A 23,362-nucleotide genomic window follows, 5' to 3' on the forward strand; every position below is an offset into this window, starting at 1 on the left:
CCAGTAACCTCATCGCCGAGTGTAAGGACACCCGGCGGCTGTGCAGACAACTGCGCACCCTTGACTGTAAAGCAGAGATCTTGTCCTCCGTCACGAAGATCCTTTGCTGTCCCGAGTCCAATAAGGCTCCAAGATGCAGAATCCTCCGAGACGGGATTAGAGTGGACTTCTGCCAGTTGATTAGCCAGCCGTGCCGTTGCAGCAGTGCAATGGTCAGGTCCAAGTGGTGTAACAGGAGCTCTGGAGATCCTGCCACCAATAACAGGTCGTCCAAGTACGGCAACATGCGGACTCCTTGCAGCCGCAGAGAAGCCGCCATGACCGCCATAGCGTCCTGTATGTCCAATGACACCATGTAGTCCCCAGGTTCCAGCGCCAGAATGATGGACCGTAGGGTCTTCATCCGAAACTTCGGGACCCGCAAAGACTTGTTGAGTGCTTTGAGGTTGAGAATCGGACGATATGACCCATTGGGTTTCTGTACCAAAAATAGATTTGAATAGAAACCCTGGCCCCTCTGGGAGAATGGAACAGGCACTATAACTCCAGCCTGGAGCATAGTGTGCAATACCTTCCGCAGCTCCGTAGCCTTGTTCCGGTCTGATGGTAGACCAGTGGTGAAGAATCGAGCCGGGGGTCTGTGCCGGAAGGAGAGGGCGTACCCGTGAGAGACCACCTCCAGAACCCAAGTGTCTGTCGTAGTGAACGACCAACACCGGGAGAACTGCAGCAGGCGGCCTCCCACCCTGGGATCCCCCAAGGGGAGACCCGGACCGTCAGGCCGCAGGCTTGTCATCTGGCTTGGGGGCCGGACGTCTGGTACTCCATGCCTGTTTCCGGGGCTTGACTGATTTCTTAGGGCCAGCCTGTCGAGGAAACGACTGTGGTTTGGGCCTGCCCTGGGCCCTAGATGACCGAAAGGACGATGGTCCAGAACCAGAAGGAGCAGCGGCCGACGGGAGACAAGCAGATTTGGCTGCCGCCAGCGTGGCCACAGTCTTATCCAGATCCGGACCGAAGAGAACTTCTCCGGTAAACGGCAACGCTTCCAGACCTTTCTTGGATCTGCGTCCGCCTTCCAGGATCGCAGCCACAAGGTGCGACGAGCAGCTACCGCTGCTGAAGAAATTCTAGACACCAGAGTACTAATGTCTAGAGCCGCCTCGTTGATGTAGGTGGCCGAATCACGGAGATTGCCAATCAACTCCGCCTGTTCGGCCGGAAAGTCGGATTCAAAAGAAGCCTCTAATGAATCCGCCCAGCGCTCCATCGCTCTGGCAACCCAGCAAATGGCCATAGCCGGCCGTGCTGCCCCCCCTGCAAGGGAATAAGTGGACTTCAGGCAGATTTCTACCTTGCGGTCCGTAGCATCCTTAAGGGAGGACATGGATGGCATCGGCAATGTGGCACTACGGACAAGACGGGTCACGTGAGAATCCACCTGTGGAGGGGATTCACACTTAGCAAAATAATTATCCGCGAACGGATAAGCCACCGCCAGGCGTCTCTGCGGCTGGTATCTTTTGCCAGGTTGTTTCCACGCCTCCTCTAAATGGTCCACCAACTGACCCGAAAGAGGAAAGACTGTGGCATCGCCCTTCACATCTTTGAAAAAGGCATACTTAGATTTAGCCGCTGGGGGAACTTCGTCCTCAATCACCAAGGCTGTGCGGACCGCCCGAATAAGTCCAGGAATATATACTTTGGACTTAGCATCAGCGTCCTTAGTATGGAAAGGTTCCTGATCGTAAGGATCCAGAATCTCCCCATCATCAGACGTCCCTTCGTTATCCTCATAAGGAGCGGACAGAGACGCCACCGGCCTTTTATGAGGCCGCATCACAGACTCCCCTTGCAACACATCCGACAAGTGCTGTACAGAACTCGTCAGGGAGTTAACCCACGCTGGCTCCTGAGAACCCGGGAGCGGGGAAATAGGGAGACTGTGGGGTACCACCAATTGTCGTGGGAACCCCTGCATGGGTGACGACACCACAGACTGCTGGGACAAACCCATCGGAGTAAACGCGGGCTGCGGAGCTAACTGGCCCACTAAAGCTGTTAACGCCTGAGCGAAACAAGCCCAGGGCGGCTCCTGTACCGGTGCTGTAACCGTAATAGGCCGCGCCATGGACAAACACTGCCGGCAAAGGCCCTCCGCGCTACCCTCCCCCTCCGCTAACGGTACTTTGCACGTGGTACACTGTAGCCGGAGGGGAAAATCACTTTCAGACATGATGGCACCACGTATGTGACCTCTCTCACCAATTAAGTATTAAATAGGCGAGAGACCACCCTGCAGCACCGCACCGCAAGGGCTTTAGCAGAAAGAACAGGGACAGTAATAAAGCTGACAGTTTAGAGAAGAAAAGTTACAGGCAGCGCTAGCACAGTCACATACAATGCAGAGAAATAACAATTCCTGCACTAACAGCGCTGATCACTCAACTACACAGACACAGGGCCTGGTAGGACACAGCACTGCATACACAGACCTGAGCCACAGCGGAGGAGAGGTATGCGGGGGGACCCAGACCACGATGCTTCCTTCCAGACTTCCAGCAGCGTTCACCATGCGTTGCAGAGAAGATGGCCGCCGAGGAGCAGAGAGAAGCTGGCCTGGGGGAGGAGCGCTGACACAGGACCAGTCAGCACAGTGCAGATAGGGCTGTGTGCAGCGGGGGAGGCGCCGGCTGTGAGACAGGGAAGGCGCGCTCCCCTGGCATGCATTTAACCCCTGGGACGCCGCAGCGCTACCGCTCTGCTGCGGTCCGCTGTCCCAGGGGGTAGTGGAAGCGCAGGTTGGTCGCCTGGCTCCACGCTGCAGCCAGTCCCCAGGGAGCCCCCTGCCTGGGGACTTAAAACCATGTGATCAGCGGGGACCCACCGCGGGACCCCGCTGCTTACCTCTGTCCCCCTTGAATCCGGCCATGGTCCGGAGCATCTGGGGTCACCGCTAGCTGTGACCCCAGACGCCCACCAGCATCCCCGGATCAGTACCGGCGTTCTGGTACCGGCGGGGTGTAGGGAAGACAGCATGGACGTCAGGACTGACTGTCCATGCTGTTCATCCAGATGTGCAGCCACAGCTGCATGAAGAAAAAGCTTCAGGGGCTCTTCTAGCCCCCACTCCAACAGGTGCACCCGACTCCGGCCGGGCACCAAACTAAACTGAGGTGCCTTGGCCCGGAGGCTGAAAGCTTAACTCTTTGGTGCCCTGCGACTGACGTCACACCTATACCCCCCAAGGTATCCTGTGGATACCCTATGGACCCTGAAGTAGAAACACTTAATATCGTAGCTTCAAGCAGCCTAGTACAACTTTACTAACAAAGCGAATGTTCCGTTGGCTGGTTGCTTAGAGCCCAATTCAGAGAGGATAGCAAACCCCATGTTATTAGATCTGCGCGTGCAGGCCTTGGACGCAGCGTCACTGGCTTCAGCAGAGAATTCCTGCCCATCCCGAGAGTTACTCAGATGACCGATGGTCATGCAGACGATCCGATACCGCGACAACTGATGCAGCACATCAGAAAAGGCCAACAGGTGGTGTCTATTTACCGAAAAGACGCCTCCAGCGTCATTAGTATTGCACGGCCGCTGCATGCTGGATCAGAAACTTAGAGGAGTGTTTCTCAAATGCGGTCCTCATAAATCCTAAAACTGCATGTTATCCAGATCATCTAGCTGGAGCACAGGTGTGTTAACGGATTAAGACTATTGATCTACAAGTGGTTACTTAATACTGCAAAGGATACCTTGAAAACATGCACTGGTAAGGTTTTATAGAGCAGTGACAGGCGGCTGACGTGCAGGGACTGACACCTGGCTGCCATGAACAAGTCACAGTGCAGTGACAGGCGGCTGACGTACACAGGGACTGACACCTGGCTGCCATGAACAGGTCACAGTGCAGTGACAGGCGGCTGACGTACACAGGGACTAACACCTGGCTGCCATGAACAGGTCACAGTACAGGTGACAGGCGGCTGACGTGCACAGAGTGACACCTGGCTTCCATGAACAGGTCACAGTACAGGTGACAGGCGGCTGGCGTGCAGGGACTGACACCTGGCTGCCATGAACAGGTCACAGTGCAGTGACAGGCGGCTGACGTACACAGGGACTGACACCTGGCTGCCATGCAGAGATTACGGGGTACCTGTACAATGTGATAAGCAGCTGCTACAGACTTACTGACGATGCCTTCTACTGCGTCGTGCTGGATAAGCTTCACGTTGGAGAATTTCACGGAGGTGCCGCAGCATTCAATAAACTTGTCCCCTTTCCCTTTCTTCTCTATAATGATGTCATCCGTCAAGCCGTAGCCTGGGAGAGAAATACACTGTATTATAATGACTTCAGGCTGTAAAGCTGCATACACACACAATTTTTTTAATGATTATCGTTAAACGATAATCGTTTGAAAAAATCGTTCACTTTCTGAGTCAAACGATGAACGATTATCGTTCATGCGCGTTCACGTTTGTAGTTTGTCGTTTGTAGTTCAGTCAGACTTGTCAACTCAACGATTTTCATTAAGGGAATATGCAAAAATCGTTTGTAGTTCATAAAAATCGTTCATTACACATTAAAAAATCTGACAGATAATCTGACAGAAAATCGTTCATAAAAATCGTTGTGTGCGTATGCAGCTTAAGAGTTACGCAGATCACAAACGTGGCCCATTAGAAAATCAAACCTCTGGTATAAGGATTAGAGCCTGTATAAAGGTGTCCTCACACACCTAGCCTCAATACGCCATGAGAAGCCAGGCGCGGGTAAGCCGGGCAATGTAGCATATACTTTGCAGCTTTTAAGCTCAAAAACGCGTCAGAGCCTCAATCGGATGCGACAAACAGCTTCACGAGAATGCATTGATTCGTTTTCTATGCGACACTTGTACTTCTGTGTGCGACAGAGTCGGAGACTGTATATGAAGCACAATGGAACTTGGCGTGGAATAACGCCGCAGCATCTTATCCCATCGTTAACAGATTTAGACTCGGTCACACACAAATAAATTAAATCAGTACATTCTCGTGACGCGGTTTTGTCACATTGCGACTAAGATGCATTTTTAAACGAAAATGACGCTCGGCGCAAGCCGCATCGGACCAGGCGCGCCAAGAAGGGCTGTTTGCACGACTGCAGCTATATAGTCTACGCGGACACAGCGGTATATAGGTTTGCATATTTTAAAAATTGGATGACGAGCCCAGACTAAAATGCCTGATTCAGCAGCGATCGCAGCTGCAATTTCAGAAAGCAGCTGCGGGAATATGCTAGTGCCTGCCACAGCACAGCCGGCATAAGGGCGCCCACTCCTGCCTTTACACATCTATCCACTGACGCTCTTCTGCGTAATCATTGACGCACATGGGACACTCACGCAGCACCTACACCAGGTGTGACCAGCCGCAGACACGGCCAGTCTCCTCGCACGCATGCTGCGTAGGCAATCGCAGGGGCTAATTTATGCACGCCCAGGAAACAGACACGCCTGCGTTTATCTGACCACTCCCCCGTCACCACCCCCAAATGCTCACAGCCTGTCACTCTCTGCGATGGATTCCTTTGTGCGTACGTAATTATAGTTCAGATTATATGCATGCGCAATGGCTAACAACCGCTCGATCTGCGTGCATAGTTGCATTCGCTGCTGAATCAGACCCCAAGTTTGTAAAAAATAAATATATATATTTATATAAAAAATATTTTGTTCATCAATTTAGACAAGCTATAATAACACCGTCTGTATAACCATCTAATCATAGCGGTATAAATCAAAGCACGAGCCCAGCTGCTGTGTGTCTGTTCGTTAAGCAGGAAAGGAGAGCACGGTCCTACAGCTTCTAATTATCTGAGCCCTGACATGAAAGGGGCAGCAGAGGGTTTTGAAGATTGAGTTTTATTTCACGATTGGCCTAATCCCTTGGGAAGGAGATGCCATTTTCTACGTGTGGTATATACTTTCCAAAGGACTCTGCTAAAGAGCTAAAAGTCAAATGAAATGAACACAGGGAAGATGTAGAAATCAAACAATTCACATTTATTAAGCCCAAGTACTGAGCCGAGTGAGTGCTAGCAGCAGTCATTGGTAGCTCTCGGCAGGTTCTCCATGTACACAGAGATTATCAGCCATCTCCAGCAGCATATATATTGCATGCAGTGTGATACATAGATATATAGATAGATATATAGATGTTTAGGAGGCCCCGTGTTATATTGTACAGCATAGATTTTGGTGGTATTTGGTTACACAAGGTTTCATTTCCCTACAGCAGCATTTGAACAGAAACGCTAAGTAGTTACTACTAAGATATAACTACCTTCTATATGTAGAGAGTCCGCGATGCAGATCTGACCGTGCACAAAATAATGGCCAGGGCAGACTAAGACCAGGTCCCCATCATAGCACGCACTCACAGCCTCCAATAGATCCTTATGGAACTGAGGGGAGAACAAAACTAACTTTACTACTCGTATCCAGGCAAAGAGATGACACAAATCACATTACCAAACAGATTAGCGCGCATTCATTTACAACCATCACCAGGCGCTAGCCCTCCGTTCCCACCCATCACCGGGCGCTAGCCCTCCGTTCCCACCCATCACCGGGCGCTAGCCCTCCGTTCCCACCCATCACCGGGCGCTAGCCCTCCGTTCCCACCCATCACCGGGCGCTAGCCCTCCGTTCCCACCCATCACCGGGCGCTAGCCCTCCGTTCCCACCCATCACCGGGCGCTAGCCCTCCGTTCCCACCCATCACCGGGCGCTAGCCCTCCGTTCCCACCCATCACCGGGCGCTAGCCCTCCGTTCCCACCCATCACCGGGCGCTAGCCCTCCGTTCCCACCCATCACCGGGCGCTAGCCCTCCGTTCCCACCCATCACCGGGCGCTAGCCCTCCGTTCCCACCCATCACCGGGCGCTAGCCCTCCGTTCCCATCACTGAGCGCTATCCATTCATTGAAATCCATCCCTGAGCGCTATCCATTCATATCCATCACCGAGCGCTATCCATTCATTCATACCCATCACCGAAAGCTACCCATCCACTCATTTTCATCAACCAAACAGAAACCATTTACTGAAATCTTGTTTGAGATTGAAGTCTATTAGTGCGTTTTATAGTAGCTCAAAATAAAACTAAATGGGTCTATGGGCCCGATTCAACACGGATAGCTATTGCGATCGCAGCTGCGATTACTCACGCAGTTCTGCTGCAATAATATACTAACATTTGCAAACGCTCAGCCAGCATAGAGACGCCCACTACTGCTTTCAGACATCTGTAATACCTCACAGTCCTGTGTATACATCTGTAACATCAGCCACAGCTCAGCCAGCATAGACACCCACTACTGCTATCTCACATCTGTAATACCTCAGTCCTGTGTATACATCTGTAACATCAGCCACAGCTCAGCCAGCATAGAGACACCCACTACTGCTATTTCACATCTGTAATACCTCACAGTCCTGTGTATACATTAGTAACATCAGCCACAGCTCAGCCAGCATAGAGACACCCACTACTGCTATCTCACATCCATAATACCTCACAGTCCTGTGTATACATCAGCCACAGCACAGCCAGCATAGACACCCACTACTGCTATCTCACATCTGTAATACCTCACAGTCCTGTGTATACATCTGTAACATCAGCCACAGCACAGCCAGCATAGAGACACCCACTACTGCTATCTCACATCTGTAATACCTCACAGTCCTGTGTATACATCTGTAACATCAGCCACAGCTCAGCCAGCATAGAGACACCCACTACTGCTATCTCACATCCATAATACCTCACAGTCCTGTGTATACATCTGTAACATCAGCCACAGCTCAGCCAGCATAGAGACACCCACTACTGCTATCTCACATCTGTTATACCTCACAGTCCTGCATATACATTAGTAACATCAGCCACAGCTCAGCCAGCATAGAGACGCCCACTGCTGCTATCTCACATCTGTAATACCTCACAGTCCTGTGTATACATCTGTAACATCAGCCACAGCTCAGCCAGCATAGAGACACCCACTACTGCTATCTCACATCTGTAATACCTCACAGTCCTGTGAATACATCTGTAACATCAGCCACAGCTCAGCCAGCATAGAGACGCCCACTACTGCTTTCTCACATCTGTAATAACTCACAGTCCTGTGTAAACATCGGTAACATTGGACAGTCATGCAGAATTACTGCAGCTCTGACCTGTCTCAGAAATTGCAAGTCTCGTGGCACGCAGTGAGTACACAAGCCGTGTATGCCGTCGCAGTGGCTAATTTATGCACGTCCATGTAAAGGCGTTCAAATGGACAGGCACGCGACTGTTTCTCCGACCACTCCCCCATCACCACCCCCAAATGCTGACGTCCTGTCACTCTCTGTGATGGCTTTCCGTCGGCGTGCGTTATCGCAGTGCGAAAGCAATCCTAACCTACGCACTGCTGTGCATACGCAATATCGTCCGGTCTGCGTACTCTGTTGCTATTTCAATCCGTGATGAATCAGGTCCTATGTTTGCAAACATAACCTTTATCATGACTCTGACGGAGTATCTAGCACCCCTACGAAGCTCCCGACTGTCACCAAAGTAATGAGAAAAGAGCTTTGTGCTTTGCGATGTGTTGGAGAAGCAAGTGCTAGATACAGAGGAATATTTACTAAAATGCTTTCTTTTTTTTCTAGAAGTGATGTTGCCCATAGCAACCAATCAGAGTCTACTTAACATTCATCTAGCACCTTCTAGATAGAAGATAGGAGCCAAAATCTGATTGGTTGCTATGGGCAACATCTCCACTTCTAAAGACTCGGCGGTGCCTTTCTGGCATCAGCAAAGCCTTCCAGGTACTGCCGAGTCCCTGTGTCATGCACGTACGCACCGTCTCGCATGCGCATTACACCAGAGCCCCGTCGCTGGCAGCGTTAGGCTGCCAGCAGAGGACCTCGCCGAGAACGAGGACTTCGCCGGAGGGGTATTATTAAATACCAGTAAATTTTGTGTTTATAATCACAGCGATACGAAGCGAAAAATCGCACTGGTGTTTAATATGGTTGATAAATTGGGGCCTGTGTATTACAGAGAGTGGCCAGGCAGCTGTCTGACCAGCACTATTTGCATACCTGGAATAATGAATGAGCCATAGGTAGAATCAAGGCAAACAGAAAACTATTTTTAAAAATCTATTCACTAGAACCTGCTCTATACATGCGCGTGTTAAAACATGTTATTTGTACTTTATTTCCACCACAAGGTGGCAGCAGCTAGATCCCAGGCTATGCACCTCACAGGACAGTGCTCCCCTCTTTCTATCATGAGAGAATACAAAGTAATGCCAGTCTGTGTGCAGACAATAAATCGGTGTTAGGTCAGACCAGTAAAGAAGAAGCATTGCATTATTGAATGTGGGATACGAGCTAAGAAATTGTGATTTTTTGGGTTTTTTTTTTTTTTTTTTAAAACAAGAAGTCTAACCTGGATTTCCTGATTTTGGTGACCAGACTCTGGCTCCAGTCGTTCCCTCGTTAGACACGTCAAAATTTCGATGGACATGCTTGTGGATACAACATGAATGACCTTTCCACCCGCAGGACGGGGGCCTTTCCTTTTCAGACAATAGGATCCAGGACTTTTATGGTAACAAAAGAGATACCTGCAAAAAGGTAACAGAAGGCATCGGTGCCCAGCTAGAGACATTATTTCTATAGGAATCGGTATGAATTACTGCCGGACCTAAGCCCGGCGAATGAAATACCGACGCCAGAAGGCCGGCACATGAAGATCCCGACTGAGGTGAGTAAGACCCCTAACCCTCCCTTAGGGGTGCCTAACTCTAGCCTCCCCCCCTACTGCCTAACCTCCCCCATAGGGGTGCCTAAACCTAACCCGTCCTAACCCTCCCAGGAGTCCCTAAACCTGACCCTACCCCCCACTTCCCAGGGCCATCAGCTTCCGACGCCTTGCTTACCTACGTTCGGTATGCCGGGCGTCAGGATTTCGGCGTGGGGCTTATGATAGTCATCGTGTATGTAGACGCCTATCATTAGTCCCATGCTGGTATTTTACCGTCGGGAAGCCGGCGGATGGCATTTCGGCCGCCGTCTTCCTGACTACATTAATTTCTACCACATGGTGGCACCACTCAGCGCATAACATAAAGCAAAGGCTGATGCTCAAAGTTTAGGACGGCCGAATACCTTAGCAGCGGGTTCTCAATCAGTTTAAGTTTCCTTTTCAGAGTCTCCATCTCGCCGTCCATCTTCATACCTTCAACCATGGACACGTTATCCAGCTCGCTCTCAGAGCCGGAGTCTCGGTTGGATAGCGTGGTCCGGAGGTTGTTGAACTGAGAGTAAACTTCTTCACAGCGAGCCAAGATGGTGTGATATTCGGTTACCAGCTCCGATGGAATCCGCTCTTCCAGGATGTCATAATGTCTGCAAACATACGCAAAAGGTGGGGTGTTAGCAGCCGACCACAGACATCGCCCCTCTAGCCCGTGTCCCATGCAGCGGCTCTTACAGGCGTAATCGCGGCTCGGCGCATCTTGTGAAATAATCAAGATAATCTTCTTCCTCTTCATCCCAGGACCGCCAGATGTGCTGGTAGAAGAACCTGAAAGAAGAACAGGTCCATGGTACGTTCGCTGTCCTTATCGGACCCTTATGGAGGAGGTGTTCAGGCGAAATGTATTACAGCGCGTAAATAAATTCTGCTGAAGGCAAAGGAAAGCCGGGAGAAATTTTGGGCAAAGGATTTCCACTAACCTGACATGTTCGATAGCCATGGCCGTCTGGTCATATTCCCCCGAATAATCGTAAACTACGTAAAGTTCCTGGAGGGGGACCTTCTGTTCCTTCGCTTCCAGCAGGTCGCGGATGCTTTGCTCAGTGACGCAATCCACACGGCACTCGCATATGAACGGCTCACATGCCTGAACCATGGCCTTCAGGCTGGTGTACGACACCTCCGTCACCTGTCATGACAGACCACGTAAGGTGCGGGCCCACCCCTCAAGGACACATCCTGGAGTTTAAACAGGAGCTTATAAATATTGGCATAAAATTAGACAAATCTAATATACCTCCAAAAGAACTTCAAAGATATCTGTGCGCCAGATTGCCTTCCAGCCTGAGGGTACCAGGGCTTGTTCCAAGTATTCCGATATAAACTCTGTCACTTCGGAGGGTTTGCAGTCTCCTTTATAAGGAATCAGATAGGGAAATAGGGCCGGATTATTCTCACAGACAAATCACAGGTGCACAACACCAAATTACTGAAAAAATGAATATTCATGGCCAAGGTTACCCACCATATCCTCTGTAGGGTAGGTCCCTAACATACTAGGGTTCAAATCCAGAGCGCAGGACACCCCCCCAAACCAGCTCAGCCAAGCCACCCCAGGGCATCGCTCTAATGAGAAAGGTGACGTGTAAGATAGGTAAGAGAAGCTGCAGCTGCATATATAGGATAGAGAGGTGAAAATACAAATATAATAAAAACAAACAGTGAAAGTGTTAAAATCTGCTAAAAAAAGAAAAATGTGTTATAATGCGATGCCCTGAAGCAGAACCAACCAAAGCAATCCAGGGGACCCACGCCCCAAAAAATCAACCCAAATTTGCACTACAGTATATAAAATTTGTGGGACTTACCTAAATTGTGCCCATAAACAATACCAGACTCCATGCTCTAAACCAATGGGGGCGGGGTGCTAGTCCAGGCTGAAGGTGTCTCATGCCTTCAGGTGTGCAAAGAAGCACTTTCTAGCACATTTTTAACACTGTCACTGTTTTTATTATATTTGTATTTTCACCTCTCTATCCTATATATGCAGCCGCCCTTACCTATCTTACTTTACACTTCACCTTTCTCATTAGAGCGATGCCCTGGGGCGGCTTGGCTGAGCTGGTTTGCCGGTGTCCTGCGCTCTGGATTTGAACCCTAGTATGTTAGGGACCTACCCTACAGAGGTTACCTGGATATGGTGGGTAGGCCCATAACCATGGCCATGTTTATGCTACTCTTATTGTATTTATATATAAACAGTAATTTGGAGTTGTGCACCTGTGATTTGTCAGTTTCTGTGCCTGCGATCATAGTCTCAACATGTAGCACCTCCCATTATATATATTCAGGGTGTGCAGTCCAGGACCCTCCCCTATACAAATCTGCATTTTCCTAAACAAGATAAAATGTAACATTAGATTGGTGATGTCAGAGCAGGTCATGGGAAATAAATCAGCTAAAGAAGAGTTTGGGGCGAGTACAGCAGCTTTCATCGGGTTAGTTACGGGATGGCGGCGCGCAGAATTCCGACACGGTTAGGATAACGACACCTGCAGGTAAGTATCATAACCCTCCCCCCACCCTCAGACAGGCTAACCCAAACCCCAATACTTACCAGGACTCTGGCATTCTAAGCGCCGACATCCCGACTGCCGGAATATAAACTGCATCCCCTTTTATCATGATGAATTGGCTACATATGGTCTCCACCAACTTCCTAAATGCAAATCTTTCTGTACTAATGTTGTGCATTGCAGCCAATGTATCTTTAAGACCGAGAAGAATCTTGTTGTGTCCAAGGTGTGTGAGAGAGAAAATATACATATACACACACACACACACACACACACACACACCCCCCCCCCCCCCCGAGATGTGCACATCACGCACCCCTATCTGCTAGCATGCTTTGATCCTCATTATCGTCAGTGCGCACTTGAATCAGCCCAATACTAGGTGCAAAAGATCCACCTGAAAAGACATTTACGCACTCTGAGTAGCCCACAGTTCCGCTGACGCACCCGAATGACACAACCGAACCGCATAAAACTCTGCATTGCCCAAACTTATCCAAGCCCAGTTCCGGAGCGCGTGCTGTACAGAAACATGTAAGTCACGCTCAGATCATGTATCTATGCTCTGCATACGCCTTTTAACGTGAAGACCGCACCAAACGGAAAGTCTGTTTATCCTGTTATATTATAGACAGCTGGAAATGTGCAAAGGGCATTATATGCGACTTACTACTAAGCAGCTGCAAACACTACAGGAACCGATGAAATACCAGAGTGGAAATGGATATCCGGTATGTGCGGTGCCGAATATAAATAGTCACAGCCGGACCTGGCAAGCACAGTGACAAGCGTGTGAGAAACGCAGAATTCCCCCAATTCAACTGATTGGGAAGTTGAATATCCCCAGGAGAGAGGTCCCGGAGCTATTCAATTGACTGCGATGTTAAGCAGACTAAAGAGGATTTCAGCTCCCACCCTCCAGAGAGGAGAACAGAAATCCCTCTAAAGTAGCGGTCGCTAGCTGTTTTACAGCGGCGCTAACAGCTGGCTGGCACTTAAGTCGGAAAATGCCGGTTAGCGCGACTACACAGCCTGCTAACCGACATTCTCCGACTTAACAGCATTAATTGTTTTCGCGGTCTGGATCTCCCATCTAAAGTGTCGGGAGATCGCGGGACGCTATTCAATAGTTCCTGCTTTTCGCACTGATCGCGCCCAAAGTGGTCGGGTGTAGCTGCATAAATTGGCTGCCTCTGACCAAAGTTCTTGGTGCGATTGCGAAAAGTGCCGTTGGGCGCCCAAACAGGTCACACTTCGCCCATTTCAGCTCGCACCACCCTGGGGCTGCGAGCTGAAATGAGCGCTGGCAGCTGATCGCGCCTGACAGGAGCAACAATTGAATAGCTCCGTCGGGCGCGAAGGGGGCTGGAAACAATTGAATGCCACCCATAGAGAAACTGTACAGAGTTTTGTTCATTTTAATAACTACATGACTCTCTCTCTCTTTATCAGACAGGTCAAACAAAATAACGTCAGCCTTTAAAACACACAGTACCATATAGACCAGTGGTTCTCAACCTCATCCCTCAAGTAACACCAACAGGTCATGTTTTGAGGATTTCAGCGTTCGGTAGCAGGTGGGATAATCACTGACCCAGCAAAAAAAAAAAAAAAAAAGGATTAACTCACTTGTGCAAGAAATCCTCAAAACATGGCCTGTCGTGGTAGTTGAGGACTGGAGTTGAGAACCCCTGATAGAGACAATAACACAATAGATCGCTCATTTACTGAACTTGTGATGCCCCTCGGTAAGAGATTTCACGTAAACGCAAAATGACAAACGATTTCTATTGGTCATTAATTCAGTCATCTTGAAATGGGAATGTTATATACCAAAAAAACCCTACACAAATCATTTATCCACAGGAAGCAGCCATTTAGTGGGCTGAACCAATATTCATGGAAGAAGTCACCTGTTAAATCACCGACAGCACGTGACCTGTCTGATGCACAGAGTGCCCTGTACCTTGGTTACAGACTGCTACAGCCCACACTTACCGGATTGTTTTTAATTTAAAAAATAAAAACACACAAGAAAATCACTTGGAGCGGTCGCCATGGGAAACCACCATCTTCCCTGCGCGGTTACCAGCTGAGCAGTTTATATAAATGATCCTTGTTAGAGACTGTACTTACCTAGCAGATAATCCTTGTAAGCCTCAAATCGCTCATAGAAGAGGAGGGGGCTGGTCTGGAACAAGTCCGGAAACTGCATGTGCCCGGCTAACACCCGTCGTGGAGACTCCTTCTTAAGCTTTTTGTGGCTGCCATAGTCACTGTCCTCGTCCTCCTGGAATAAGACTGGAGGGAAATGGAGACGTATTAAAACAGAAAAAGGTTTCTAGCAATCTTTTTTAGGAGGCACGGGGGGGGGGGGTGTTGGGAGGAGGCGCAAAGCGATTAAAAAGGAGAACATTTCTCTTACATGGCAATATATAAAATAGGAGTGAATTAAATATAGAATATTAGCTCTCTTCTACCGTGATATCCTCACAGTTGTAGATGTACATATAAAACTCCATTTAGACCTGACACACAGACTGACATGTTTCCTGAAACTAAGGGGAAGATTTATCAAATCTTGGAGAAAGATAAAGTACTGACCAATCAGCTCCTAACGGTCACGTTACAGGCTGTTCTATAAAAATGACAGGAGCAGATTGGTTGTCTCTCTCTCAGATTTTATAATTCCCCCCCCCCCCCCCCCCCTTATTATGCATTACTGCTACTTTCTTTTTGGGCATGTACACCTGTGACTTTTACCCAGTACAATCTCCTACCCTTCTTAGTGTTCATTCTAAGTCCACTGCTGGGCAGGGCGCCGGACCTTGAAAGGGGCACTTCTGGGGCAGGGCGCTGGACCTTGAAAGGGGCACTTCTGCATGCGCCAATGACGTGCCCGAAGAGGGGGAGTGACCACAAGACCTTTTCATTGCTCTTAGGGGCGTGCCCGGCACTTACGGACATGCTGGGCTGCCCCCAAGCGCTCCGGTCTCAGTGAATAGATGCCAGGCGCATTCACTGCCGGTGACCGCTGCACCGCTATTTTCCCCACCCGCGGGACACTTCAGTCCGCAGGTGGGGACGGTACCCGCAGGCTGTTTTAGCAGGGCACCGCTGAGAGGGGCAGGGCGCGTTTTGCTCTTTAGAAATCAGGCAGCGCATGGCACCCCACTAAAACAGCATAGCGGGAACAACAATTGCCCATAGACATGACAGCAGTCTGTCTCTTGGAACATGCAGCACCCACTGTAGAGAGGGAAACGGTATGATTTACCGCCAGAGGAATCCAGACAGCGGCTGCCCGACATGGGTGAAAATCCCGATCGTCCCTAAGGTAAGTATTGACTAACCTAATTCCCTCCCCTAACCCTCCCTTAGGGGTGCCTAACCCAAACCTTCCCCCCAGTGCCTAAACCTAATCCCCCCCTTCCCCACCGCCTAAACCTAAGTCCCCCCTTCCCCTAGCCTAAACCTAACCTCCCGGGGTGGTGCTTACACCTTAGTCGGGAACTCTAAACCTTACCCTCCACCCCCCACGCGGTTATCCACGCTCGGCGTCCATTCGTTCGGGATGCTGGGCGCCGGTCTCCCGGCGTCGGTAAAATGACAGGCGCCTAGATTTAAACGCCTGTCGTTTAATCCTCGCTGGGATTAAGCAGTCGGGAAGCCGGCTGTCGGGATTAGGTGCGTCGGCTTCCCGGCTGCATACCGTAGAGAGCAGCATGATTGGGTAACTGAATAAATCCTCCTCCTTTACTTCTATAGCGCCGACATGCTGTGCAAACGAAGAACTTTCTTCCGGAATATTAGTCCCACTTAACACAGACGCTATATTACTTGTTATTTGTATGTGTTTTGGCTGTGGAAGGAACTTGAACTACTGGGAGAACTCCCCACGCAGACACAGGGAGAACATAAAACTCTACACAGATTTTGGAAAGCTTGGTAGCTTCAATTATTTTTGTCTCCTTACTTACAAAAGGTCATCTTTTGAAAATGAATCACATTCTGTGACAGCTGCTGCCCTGCAGCCTCCAGATAAGGCAAATATTCTGTAAGCGGAGACTGGAGACGCCGGGAAGGCTGGGCGTGAAATGCAGGAGAGTTAGGACAACTATATATCTGTTTGCTCACTATTTCCCACCCTAAGGTAACGTCCGGCTTCTGTACTGATGAAATGCGCTGTTACATCAGATCACAGAGCAGATACAATGTTCCTGGTTATTATGGGTGCCGTTTTCTGCTGGCAGTACTACCCTTCACAGCCCTTTAGTGCTCATTAGGGTGGCAGCAATCCCTATACCCACTCAGGGGTCTGATAGGACTATTACCCCGGATGCAACCCACTGCATGGCCAGACATGTTAGGTTGAGAAACAAATCTGCCCACCTAATGCTGGCAGGTGGCACTATTGGGGTTGAGGTGCAAAATATTTTACTTCTCGAACCAGATCTTCAGTTCAACTCAAGATCAATCCTTGGAAACATTGGTGGACAGATACCACTTTGCACGTCATGCCCATTGAGGGCTGGACGACCTATACCAGGCAGCCCCCTATGAACAGAAGCAGCATGAGACTAGAGTGCCAGGGGACTATACGGAATCCATCTGGAAGGACCGTCGGCTGGGGTATAGAAAAGGGAACTGTATGCCAGGCTTTCAGATGTGCAGAATGAGTATAAATCAGATCCATATTAGGAGGTAACCATTAGGCTTGTCCTTATGTCTAACAGTTGCCAGCACTCCAAGGATAGCTGTGATTTTACCAGAGGTACCAATGAAACCTGGACAAAATACAGACATTTCCCAACTCAAGCTGCCCACACACATAGCGATCTGCAAACGATGAGCCGATGTGTACGATTTCCCTTGAAACTCTCCTCTGCACGAGATTTGGTGTCCAATCTTTAAACGATCTCTCCTGCATCCAGACTATCACAGTGCATCGCCTCCTAGATTGTCAGAACGATGTGCGACCAGCGGGGATGCGCATCGCATCGTAATCATGAGTGGGGACTCACAATTTGGGCATATTTTACACGATCTGTTGTTCCCAAGTGTCGGAATCGGCCAGATCGGGTAAAATATCGCTGTATGTGTGGCCACCATCAGATTGCAAAGAATCACACACAGCTTGTATAGCCGGCATGGGGAGGAAAAGCTACAGCTACAAAATGTTAAACATCGTAACTCACAAAGCAGGTAAAGTACTAATCAGCGGTCACAGACTACCAGACAATACAGAGCTGTCAATCCAATAAACACAACAGAAGTGGAGCTTCACATACAGGAGAACACTGATGATTGCAGACAGCACAGAAGTGGCACTGTACAGCTGTCACCTAGGAGACTACACCCAGCACAGAAGTGGCACTGTAAAGCTGTCACATACAGGATAAGGGATGCAGTCAAAATCCCAACAAACGGGATGCTGGCATCCCGACAATACTGGGGTTAGGGGGAGGGTCAGGTTTAGGGAGTGGGGATGTTAGGTTTAGGTACCGGGGAGGGAGGGTTAGGGTAATGACCGACAAGTCTCAGTATCCTAAACCTATCGGGATGCCAGCGTCGGGATTCTGACCGCCAGGATCCAGTATCCAACCCCAGGATAACAATGTGGATTGCAGCCAGCTCAAAAGCAGCACAGCGCAGCAGTCACATCCCCGTAGAACACAGAGCACAGAAGTGGCACCGTGCAGCCGTCACACACGAGAATACTGAGCATTGCAGCCAGTGTGAGAAGGTATTACATATACATTCATATAACGTGGTGACAGCGGCCCCCCGTGCTGCAGGGTAAGAGCGGGGGTGACAGCAGCTGCAGGGTAAGAGCGGGGGTGACAGCAGCTGCAGGGTAAGAGCGGGGGTGACAGCAGCTGCAGGGTAAGAGCGGGGGTGACAGCAGCTGCAGGGTAAGAGCGGGGGTGACAGCAGCTGCAGGGTAAGAGCGGGGGTGACAGCAGCTGCAGGGTAAGAGCAGGGGTGACAGCAGCTGCAGGGTAAGAGCAGGGGTGACAGCAGCTGCAGGGTAAGAGCAGGGGTGACAGCAGCTGCAGGGTAAGAGCAGGGGTGACAGCAGCTGCAGGGTAAGAGCAGGGGTGACAGCAGCTGCAGGGTAAGAGCAGGGGTGACAGCAGCTGCAGGGTAAGAGCAGGGGTGACAGCAGCTGCAGGGTAAGAGCAGGGGTGACAGCAGCTGCAGGGTAAGAGCAGGGGTGACAGCAGCTGCAGGGTAAGAGCAGGGGTGACAGCAGCTGCAGGGTAAGAGCAGGGGTGACAGCAGCTGCAGGGTAAGAGCAGGGGTGACAGCAGCTGCAGGGTAAGAGCAGGGGTGACAGCAGCTGCAGGGTAAGAGCAGGGGTGACAGCAGCTGCAGGGTAAGAGCAGGGGTGACAGCAGCTGCAGGGTAAGAGCAGGGGTGACAGCAGCTGCAGGGTAAGAGCAGGGGTGACAGCAGCTGCAGGGTAAGAGCAGGGGTGACAGCAGCTGCAGGGTAAGAGCAGGGGTGACAGCAGCTGCAGGGTAAGAGCAGGGGTGACAGCAGCTGCAGGGTAAGAGCAGGGGTGACAGCAGCTGCAGGGTAAGAGCAGGGGTGACAGCAGCTGCAGGGTAAGAGCAGGGGTGACAGCAGCTGCAGGGTAAGAGCAGGGGTGACAGCAGCTGCAGGGTAAGAGCAGGGGTGACAGCAGCTGCAGGGTAAGAGCAGGGGTGACAGCAGCTGCAGGGTAAGAGCAGGGGTGACAGCAGCTGCAGGGTAAGAGCAGGGGTGACAGCAGCTGCAGGGTAAGAGCAGGGGTGACAGCAGCTGCAGGGTAAGAGCAGGGGTGACAGCAGCTGCAGGGTAAGAGCAGGGGTGACAGCAGCTGCAGGGTAAGAGCAGGGGTGACAGCAGCTGCAGGGTAAGAGCAGGGGTGACAGCAGCTGCAGGGTAAGAGCAGGGGTGACAGCAGCTGCAGGGTAAGAGCAGGGGTGACAGCAGCTGCAGGGTAAGAGCAGGGGTGACAGCAGCTGCAGGGTAAGAGCAGGGGTGACAGCAGCTGCAGGGTAAGAGCAGGGGTGACAGCAGCTGCAGGGTAAGAGCAGGGGTGACAGCAGCTGCAGGGTAAGAGCAGGGGTGACAGCAGCTGCAGGGTAAGAGCAGGGGTGACAGCAGCTGCAGGGTAAGAGCAGGGGTGACAGCAGCTGCAGGGTAAGAGCAGGGGTGACAGCAGCTGCAGGGTAAGAGCAGGGGTGACAGCAGCTGCAGGGTAAGAGCAGGGGTGACAGCAGCTGCAGGGTAAGAGCAGGGGTGACAGCAGCTGCAGGGTAAGAGCGGGGGTGACAGCAGCTGCAGGATAAGAGCGGGGGTGACAGCTGCTCTGTTACTAGAGGATAAAACACAACTGTCAGCGCCTGTCCCTGTAACCGGGACCCAGAGCATTGCTGGGACCTATAGTTCCCCAGGATGATGACGGGTCTCACAGAGGGCTCTTACCCTGCTTAATGTCCAGCATGTCACCTCGCTTCCGGGTGCTGCCGTCCTCTACCTCCGGGACCCGTTCCTCAGACATCACAGCGACACAGCCCGGTACACCCGCCCAGCGCCTCCGCGCCACCGTTCAAACCTCCTCCAGGCCACACCCGTCCTCTGACGTCACCCAACTCAGGCTGCCTATTGGCCGTGTCTTCTTATAACAGAGAAAGGAGCCGAGAGACCGGCAGCACCGAGCCTGCAGCGGCGACTAGTGGATGGAGGTGATCACTACATCGCTGCGGAGCTGTTTTGCCTGGCACTGCAGGGTTTTAGTTTTTGACTTTTTGGTTGTTTTCTATCATCACCTGTGCTAGGGTCTCATTCTCTCTCATCACCTGTGCCAGGGTCTCATTCTCTCTCATCACCTGTGCTAGGGTCTCATTCTCTATCATCACCTGTGCCAGGGTCTCGGTCTCTCTCATCACCTGTGCCAGGGTCTCATTCTCTCTCATCACCTGTGCCAGGGTCTCATTCTCTCTCATCACCTGTGCCAGGGTCTCATTCTCTCTCATCACCTGTGCTAGGGTCTCATTCTCTCTCATCACCTGTGCCAGGGTCTCGGTCTCTCTCATCACCTGTGCTAGGGTCTCGGTCTCTCTCATCACCTGTGCCAGGGTCTCATTCTCTCTCATCACTCATCACCTGTGCTAGGGTCTCGGTCTCTCTCATCACCTGTGCAAAGGTCTCGGTCTCTCTCATCACCTGTGCCAGGGTCTCGGTCTCTCATCACCTGTGCCAGGGTCTCGGTCTCTCATCACCTGTGCCAGGGTCTCGGTCTCTCTCATCACCTGTGCCAGGGTCTCGGTCTCTCTCATCACCTGTGCCAGGGTCTCGGTCTCTCTCATCACCTGTGCTAGGGTCTCATTCTCTCTCATCACCTGTGCCAGGGTCTCATTCTCTCTCATCACCTGTGCTAGGGTCTCATTCTCTATCATCACCTGTGCCAGGGTCTCGGTCTCTCTCATCACCTGTGCCAGGGTCTCATTCTCTCTCATCACCTGTGCCAGGGTCTCATTCTCTCTCATCACTCATCACCTGTGCTAGGGTCTCGGTCTCTCTCATCACCTGTGCAAAGGTCTCGGTCTCTCTCATCACCTGTGCCAGGGTCTCGGTCTCTCATCACCTGTGCCAGGGTCTCGGTCTCTCTCATCACCTGTGCTAGGGTCTCGGTCTCTCTCATCACCTGTGCCAGGGTCTCATTCTCTCTCATCACTCATCACCTGTGCTAGGGTCTCGGTCTCTCTCATCACCTGTGCAAAGGTCTCGGTCTCTCTCATCACCTGTGCCAGGGTCTCGGTCTCTCATCACCTGTGCCAGGGTCTCGGTCTCTCATCACCTGTGCCAGGGTCTCGGTCTCTCATCACCTGTGCCAGGGTCTCGGTCTCTCTCATCACCTGTGCCAGGGTCTCGGTCTCTCTCATCACCTGTGCCAGGGTCTCGGTCTCTCTCATCACCTGTGCCAGGGTCTCGGTCTCTCTCATCACCTGTGCCAGGGTCTCGGTCTCTCATCACCTGTGCCAGGGTCTCGGTCTCTCATCACCTGTGCCAGTGTCTCGGTCTCTCATCACCTGTGCCAGGGTCTCGGTCTCTCATCACCTGTGCCAGGGTCTCGGTCTCTCATCACCTGTGCCAGGGTCTCGGTCTCTCATCACCTGTGCCAGGGTCTCGGTCTCTCATCACCTGTGCCAGGGTCTCGGTCTCTCATCACCTGTGCCAGGGTCTCATTCTCTCTCATCACCTGTGCCAGGGTCTCATTCTCTCTTATCACCTGTGCTAGGGTCTCATTCTCTCTCATCACCTGTGCCAGGGTCTCCGTCTCTATCATCACCTGTGCCAGGGTCTCGGTCTCTCTCATCACCTGTGCTAGGGTCTCGGTCTCTCTCATCACCTGTGCCAGGGTCTCATTCTCTCTCATCACTCATCACCTGTGCTAGGGTCTCGGTCTCTCTCATCACCTGTGCAAAGGTCTCGGTCTCTCTCATCACCTGTGCCAGGGTCTCGGTCTCTCATCACCTGTGCCAGGGTCTCGGTCTCTCATCACCTGTGCCAGGGTCTCGGTCTCTCATCACCTGTGCCAGGGTCTCGGTCTCTCTCATCACCTGTGCCAGGGTCTCGGTCTCTCTCATCACCTGTGCCAGGGTCTCGGTCTCTCTCATCACCTGTGCCAGGGTCTCATTCTCTCTCATCACCTGTGCCAGGGTCTCATTCTCTCTCATCACCTGTGCTAGGGTCTCATTCTCTATCATCACCTGTGCCAGGGTCTCGGTCTCTCTCATCACCTGTGCCAGGGTCTCATTCTCTCTCATCACCTGTGCCAGGGTCTCATTCTCTCTCATCACCTGTGCCAGGGTCTCATTCTCTCTCATCACCTGTGCTAGGGTCTCATTCTCTCTCATCACCTGTGCCAGGGTCTCCGTCTCTATCATCACATGTGCCAGGGTCTCGGTCTCTCTCATCACCTGTGCTAGGGTCTCGGTCTCTCTCATCACCTGTGCCAGGGTCTCATTCTCTCTCATCACTCATCACCTGTGCTAGGGTCTTGGTCTCTCTCATCACCTGTGCAAAGGTCTCGGTCTCTCTCATCACCTGTGCCAGGGTCTCGGTCTCTCATCACCTGTGCCAGGGTCTCGGTCTCTCATCACCTGTGCCAGGGTCTCGGTCTCTCATCACCTGTGCCAGGGTCTCGGTCTCTCATCACCTGTGCCAGGGTCTCGGTCTCTCTCATCACCTGTGCCAGGGTCTCGGTCTCTCTCATCACCTGTGCCAGGGTCTCGGTCTCTCTCATCACCTGTGCCAGGGTCTCGGTCTCTCTCATCACCTGTGCCAGGGTCTCGGTCTCTCATCACCTGTGCCAGGGTCTCGGTCTCTCATCACCTGTGCCAGGGTCTCAGTCTCTCATCACCTGTGCCAGGGTCTCGGTCTCTCATCACCTGTGCCAGGGTCTCGGTCTCTCATCACCTGTGCCAGGGTCTCGGTCTCTCATCACCTGTGCCAGGGTCTCGGTCTCTCATCACCTGTGCTAGGGTCTCGGTCTCTCATCACCTGTGCCAGGGTCTCATTCTCTCTCATCACCTGTGCTAGGGTCTCATTCTCTCTCTTCACCTGTGCCAGGGTCTCGGTCTCTCATCACCTGTGCTAGGGTCTCGGTCTCTCATCACCTGTGCCAGGGTCTCGGTCTCTCATCACCTGTGCCAGGGTCTCGGTCTCTCTCATCACCTGTGCCAGGGTCTCGGTCTCTCTCATCACCTGTGCTAGGGTCTCGGTCTCTCTCATCACCTGTGCTAGGGTCTCAGTCTCTCATCACCTGTGCCAGGGTCTCAGTCTCTCATCACCTGTGTTAGGGTCTCGGTCTCTCTCATCACCTGTGCTAGGGTCTCGGTCTCTCATCACCTGTGCTAGGGTCTCGGTCTCTCATCACCTGTGCTAGGGTCTCGGTCTCTCATCACCTGTGCTAGGGTCTCGG

The 23,362-nt window shown here is 51.6% G+C and overlaps 1 protein-coding gene across 1 annotated transcript in view; it reads right to left on the bottom strand.

Annotated features, from left to right (window-relative positions):
- Positions 1 to 20,017, bottom strand: part of SHCBP1 (SHC binding and spindle associated 1) — a 35,473-nt gene extending 15,456 nt beyond the window's left edge. The window contains exons 1-9 of the mRNA XM_088451120.1: positions 19,861 to 20,017; positions 14,521 to 14,685; positions 11,106 to 11,221; positions 10,789 to 10,997; positions 10,544 to 10,636; positions 10,219 to 10,458; positions 9,497 to 9,674; positions 6,333 to 6,453; positions 4,198 to 4,329 (exon numbers count right to left, since the gene is read on the bottom strand). Coding sequence (XP_088307246.1) covers positions 4,198 to 4,329; positions 6,333 to 6,453; positions 9,497 to 9,674; positions 10,219 to 10,458; positions 10,544 to 10,636; positions 10,789 to 10,997; positions 11,106 to 11,221; positions 14,521 to 14,685; positions 19,861 to 19,936 — 1,330 coding nt within the window. The 5' untranslated portion in view covers positions 19,937 to 20,017. The remainder of the gene's footprint in view (positions 1 to 4,197; positions 4,330 to 6,332; positions 6,454 to 9,496; positions 9,675 to 10,218; positions 10,459 to 10,543; positions 10,637 to 10,788; positions 10,998 to 11,105; positions 11,222 to 14,520; positions 14,686 to 19,860) is intronic.
- Between the last annotated feature and the right edge of the window lie 3,345 nt (positions 20,018 to 23,362).

The sequence above is a fragment of the Taudactylus pleione genome, unplaced genomic scaffold, assembly GCF_031769625.1.
Source record: "Taudactylus pleione unplaced genomic scaffold, aTauple2 ptg000537l, whole genome shotgun sequence".
Taxonomy (NCBI): domain Eukaryota; kingdom Metazoa; phylum Chordata; class Amphibia; order Anura; family Myobatrachidae; genus Taudactylus; species Taudactylus pleione.